The 5932-nt window shown below is 33.4% G+C and overlaps 1 protein-coding gene across 1 annotated transcript; it reads right to left on the bottom strand.

The window, feature by feature from the left end:
- Positions 1–3942: 3942 nt before the first annotated feature.
- On the bottom strand, positions 3943–5932 carry LOC143593347 (NEDD8-conjugating enzyme Ubc12-like). The gene is made up of 5 exons (XM_077073003.1): positions 5764–5932; positions 4717–4825; positions 4561–4639; positions 4379–4495; positions 3943–4304 (listed from the first exon to the last, which is right to left on the bottom strand). The coding sequence occupies exons 1-5, from the start codon at positions 5870–5872 to the stop codon at positions 4167–4169; spliced, it is 552 nt and encodes a 183-aa protein (XP_076929118.1). The 5' UTR covers positions 5873–5932; the 3' UTR covers positions 3943–4166.

Below are 5932 nucleotides of genomic sequence, written 5' to 3'. Positions count from 1 at the left end.
GAAATCTAGTTGAGGCATAAGAAAAAAAAAGGCGGTACTATTTTCATGGTTGCAATGTGGATTCTGTGGAGACGTAGAAATGTAGAGGTTCCGGAAACAAGAGTCGTGGCGTTATAAAGAGTATTTTTACTTTACTTGTTTGTCACGCATAATTATCATAGATTTACACTTAATTTTCGCTCATTTTCACTCGTGGAGATGGTTACTAGTGAAACAAGGTAACATGTCTTCCTTGTGAGTGGAATTAAGTGGAAATTAAGTGCATATCGAGTGTAAATATATGATTGTGCGAGTGGACCAATGGCAATGAAAGTAAATGTTAGAAATGTCTCTAGTTTAACTACCAACATGAATTCTTATCGACCAATGAGTTATAGCTTAAATCGTTAATAAATTTACCTAAATAAAAATACATATATTTTTATATAATAAGAATCTGAAATTAGTTTTTCATTACGTGGAAGAAATTCAGAAAACTAAGGGGGTGTTTGGGATTGTTTATTTTCTCCAACTTATTAACTTTTTGAAAATGAATAAGTGTTTGTGATTGCTATTGATGTGAGAGTGAAAAGTTAATAAGTTACACTTTTATAACTTATTAACTTATTGAAAAGTTACAAGGAGTTTTCATAAGAAATTCTAAATCACCAAAAATTAACTAATTTTTTTTAAGTTACTCAACTTTTAGAAGGTATTTCAGTTTAATATAACTTTTTTTTAACATTGAAAAAATAAATTAAGTTAAGAAGATTAAACTATATGTTTGTGAGTTATGATTTTGTTTAGGGTGAAAAGGGAAAAACTTCAGTAAAATAGTTACAGTACATAATTTAGTTGACCTTTTATTCATAGTTTTCAAAATTACATTATAGTGAAAATTACATTATAGTTTTTTTTAGATGTGATAAATTAACTTATATAGAGTTTATCATTATTATATAAGTTGACAGTAAATAATAACTTCTAAAAGGTAAAAGGGATTGAAAGCAGGATCATTATATTCTTTTAAGCAAACGACTTTTACAAAGGTATGTGTATGATTACTGATTTACTTCTCATATAAGATGACTTTTACAAAAGTAATCCCTTTACATTTGAAGTTACAAAGTTTCGGCCCTCTTTTAACTTTTAATAAGAAAACTGGATACATGATCTCTTGGATTTCATAATCATTCAATTCCAAGTAACAGGATTCGGTTTCTAACCAAATTTCACAACAAATCGGGTTTTTTCTGCCCGAAAAAGGGTTGAGCATGGATAGGTTTATCTGGCATGGACTAAAACAAACCTATAACTAATGTTTAGAACTTTAGACATTTCTAGCGATTCAATTTCATTTATAAAGAGCTCGAATTCCGACGTAACTGATCAGATTTGGACACAAGCAAAATATACCGTGTTACAAACAAAATATTAACATTTTTTTTATTTTATAAAAGAGAACACTCATCCAGTATGCTAGTTATATCAGAATTATAAGAAAGTTTTGCGACATGTGACATTTTAATAAAAGAAATATATAAAGTTGGTTTTAATATTAAGTTGGACATAGGGCTGTTCAAAAAGCTCACGGCTCGAAACTCGCTCGAAAAAAGCTCGCTCGAAATCGGCTCGATTGTAAACGAGCCGAGCCTAGCTCGACTCGATTTCTAAACGAGCCGAGCCTGAGCTAGCCCCGGCTCGACTCTAGCTCGCTCAATTGGCTCGAACTATTTTATTTTAATATATTATATATATACATACATGCATATAATTATCGAGCCCAATCATTTTAACACATGTGCTTTCCTTTAATCCCGCCTAATTTCCTTTCACTCCATAGTCCATATTCATAATTCCATATACTGAGTAACTGAGAGATAAGACTTCATAGTTCACACACTCAATAATCAGTATACGTTCCATTTTCCATCCTAATCTTAGACGCTCATATTCACCTCCGCCGCTACTCATATTCACCTTCACCATCGGCCGCCGCTCATCCTCCTCCATCGGCCGCCAATTCTCTGCTTAATTTTGTATTAGACGTATTTATTTAGTTTGTATTTGGCTGGTGTTGATCTCAACGTCATATTTATTTAGTTTAACTGGATAGTTGCATATAATTGTTATTATTACATGAAAACTCGAGCCAAATCGAGCCGAGCCAAGCCGGCTCGATTTAAAACCGAGTCGAGCTTGAGCTCATATTTTTAGCTCGATTAAGAGTTCGAGCTCGAGCCGAGCCCGATCTTACCTTGGCCCGGGCTCAGCTCGGCTGGTGAACAGACCTAAGGCCTAGTTGGACATATAACACTTTTAATAAAGGAAAAAGAGTTAATGGTCCTTTTCGTCCCTCTGGTTTTCTACTTTCGCCACTTCAGTCCAAAGTTTGAAATTTTGTCAATTTAGTCCTCATAGTTTTAAATATTAGTCAATTACGTCCCATCCGTCTAACGGCATCCAGCTATGCCGTTAGTTTAAGGGTATTTTTGTCTTTCTTCTTTTTATTTTGAGTTAATGGTCATTTTCGTCCATGTGGTTTGATACTTTTGCCACTTCAGTCCAAAGTTTGAAAATTTGTCAATTTATTGTTCAATTTAATTCAGGTTTTTTTTTTAACTGTCTATAACCTTGAAGAGCATAATCCAAGCCCAAAACCATCCAGCATCAACTAAAACAGGTATGCATTTACTCTGTCGACAACAGTAATCATACACCCTCCCCTCGTATTAAGTTTTAGACGGTTCCTAAACTCTCCCCCATGGTGGAATTCAATGGTAAAGTGGTCAAAGCAATTCCTTGAAACCGAATTGTACGAAAAAAACTAAAAATTGCTTCTTTAAAGCAATTCCCTGAAACCAAATTGTACGAAAAAACTAAAAATTGTTTCTTTGATGAGTGCATAATAGTTTGGGTTTAGAGATTAACATATCGTAACGAAAATTTGGGTTGAAATCAACATCTTGGTCGAAATCAACTATTATACATTAATCAAAGAAACATTTTTTAGTTTTTTCTATACAATTCGGTTTCAATGAATTACCTTGACCACTTTACCATTGAATTCCACCATGGGGGAGAGTTAAGGAAATGTCTAGAAACTAAATACGAGTGGGTATGATTACTGTTGTCAACAGAGTAAATGCATATATTAGAGGCTGCTCGATGGTTTTGAGCTTGGTTTATGCTCTTCAGGGTTATTTATAGACAAAAAAAACTGAATTAAACTGAACATTAAATTGACAAATTTTCAAACTTTGGACCGAAGTGGCAAAAGTATCAAACCATAGGGACTAAAATGACCATTAACTCAAAATAAAAACAAGAAAGACAAAAATACCCTTAAACTAACGGCATTGCTGGATGCCGTTAGACAAATGGGACGTAATTGGCTAATATTTAAAATTATGAGGACTAAATTGACAAAATTTCAAACTTTGGACCGAAGTGGCGAAAGTAGCAAACCATAGGAACGAAAATGGCCATTAACTCAAGGAAAAATGTAAAGTTAGTTTTTATATTAAGTTGATTCAGTTAATTTGATTATTTATGCAAATATAACCATAACTGGACCAAAAAACTCGGTTATAATAAACATCATAACCAAACCAATGATTTCTCACACGAGTCACTTGGTTTTCGACTCAGTTTGCCCAACAAGCCAAGAAAATAGGAAACCACTTGGTTATAATAAACATCATAACCAAACCATTGATTTCTCACACGAGTCACTCGGTTTTCGACTCAGCTTGCCCAACAAGCCAAGAAAATAGGAAACCACTTGGTTATAATAAACATCATAACCAAACCATTGATTTCTCACACGAGTCACTCAGATTTTCTACTCAGCTTGCCCAACAAGCCAAGAAACTAGAAAACCAAACCGACCGTATCTCTACAAGAGATCATATTGTCAAAAAACTTGACCTTGGTCTTTACCATAATGAATAAACAGCAGAATCTTTTCTCCCAAGAAACACATAGTTTTACAAGACAAGTGATGACCCAAAAGAATGGGTAACAAAGTTACACTTAAAGCAGCATACAAACACAGGATTTTGTCCCAATTCCAAAAACACCCTTGGGGTCACAGTTTTAGACCAATACATTTTAGCCAACCACAAACAAACCATCATCATCATCCCACCTTATTGCTCATGCGGTTAGCTATCCTTGTGCTACCTCTATATGCACCTGGTGAAGAATGTTTGCCCCACATACCCGCCCGCCATTGCTCTCCTAACATTTGATTCAAACATTTTCGGGTTGTCTCTCAACACTGCAGCTGCTTCTCGGTTCAGTGGATCCTCATGGTTCGGCTCCTGAAAAAATTAATAACAATATAATAACAATCGCAAACTCACAAAGAATTCAAAGACACATTTTTTTAAGTTACCGTGAATAGATGATACAAGCCGTAGATTACGGTGTTAATGTTGAGGACCGGCTTCCAGTCTTCACGAAGAATGTTAAGGCACACGTTTCCATCCAAATCAATGTTGGGATGATACACCTAAATACAACACGATTTATTAAGGATTACCAAAAAGACGGTTATAAAATGATTGATCTTTTTACCTTTGTTTTGCATTTGACCTTTGGTGCTTCATGGGGATAGATGGATGATATCTGGAAAGTGAACGTAAAGGTGCCACCTCTGAAAGTAGATATATTATTTAGAAATAAATCGCCCCTTACGTTTCCAATATTATGAAATTGAATAGATATACTTACAGATAGTATCCATCATCAGGGCGAATAGTTACTTCAAAGTTCATAAGATCATCTTTCCCATTTGGGAAAGATATGCTGCAAGTCTTGGGTAGATTCAGTTCACTTATATCTACAAATAACACCACCAAGAAACAAGTAAAAAATATTAATTTATGGAATTTATCACCTTGGTCATAATAAGCAATTACTAAAAATTAAAAGAGACGATAATCGGTTAAATAACAAGTAAATCAGAATCAAACTTTTTAACTTATTTGACTTATTCCTATATTATATGAAGAAATTGTACTTTTAGGTCAATCAATCACTAAATTCCATATGTTCCCGAGTGTATTAAAATAAAGAAAAGGAAAGAAGTTTGAGAAGAGAAAAGAAAATGAGGGGAAAAGAAAGTTATAAATTGATTTGCCATTCCAGAGTTCAAAGAAAGGAAAAGATATTAATGATCTTATGTGTTCCCAAGCTGAAGGGAGGAGAAAATAAAGGGTTTACGTAGTGCTTTTAATAATTAGTTCAAGGCTAATTTCGGAATTTCAAAGATATTAATTTCTTTTTATCTTTTCACAATAAATCTCTCTAAAATGAAAGGAGAGAAATAAGTGTCATTTTCCTTTCTTTTCTCTCCACTTCTTTCTTTAAAAAAACTCCAGAACATTACTTTTCCACTGTTTCCTCTTAAATTCTTTCCTTTCTCTCGTTAGAATTCTTGAAACCCATACAGTACCTTCTATAATCCAATGATCCATTTTATAACTTATTATCTCATTCTAATCAGTATCACTTTATCACTTTCAAACCACGCATCCAAAGAACCATAAAACATAAAGCATGTTACTAATTGTGTATAATTAGCATAAACTGAATATTCAAACAGGCTAAAAAATTTTACTTGCAGGAACCGAAAACATATATAGCCTCAATAACTCTTAACTGAGAATTACAATTAAAAAAACACATTTCTATATTTAGCAAAAAGCATGTTCATGATTTCAAGTTGTAACTTACGAAAGTATTTAACTTTACTAGCTATATAATAATGAAATCTACCTTTGTGAAGACGCAATTCTCCTGCACTTTGCTTCTTAACAGGAGGCTTCCCATTCGAATTCTCCGCAAGCTCCCGTTGTTTCTCCTTAACTTTGAACAGTTTAATCATTATACCTACTGTAAAACAAAAAAAACAAAAAAAAAAAACTAATCACACTCAAAATTCATT

This window comes from Bidens hawaiensis, unplaced genomic scaffold, assembly GCF_021521415.1.
Source record: "Bidens hawaiensis isolate Kalapana, Puna unplaced genomic scaffold, B.hawaiensis_p1.1 tig00041958_1, whole genome shotgun sequence".
In the NCBI taxonomy this organism is placed as follows: Eukaryota; Viridiplantae; Streptophyta; class Magnoliopsida; order Asterales; family Asteraceae; genus Bidens; species Bidens hawaiensis.
Note: the sequence above shows the minus strand (reverse complement) of the source record. Positions and strands in the feature narration are given on the sequence as shown.

Excerpts from the sequence above, each read along its gene's own strand:
- LOC143593347 (XM_077073003.1), bottom strand. The coding sequence starts at position 5,872 with ATGATTAAACTGTTCAAAGTTAAGGAGAAACAACGGGAGCTTGCGGAG. Across the intron at positions 4,640-4,716 it reads CCTGATGATGGATACTATCT|AGGTGGCACCTTTACGTTCA; the intron begins GTAAGTATATCT and ends ATCTACTTTCAG. Across the intron at positions 4,305-4,378 it reads GCTTGTATCATCTATTCACG|GAGCCGAACCATGAGGATCC; the intron begins GTAACTTAAAAA and ends TAATTTTTTCAG.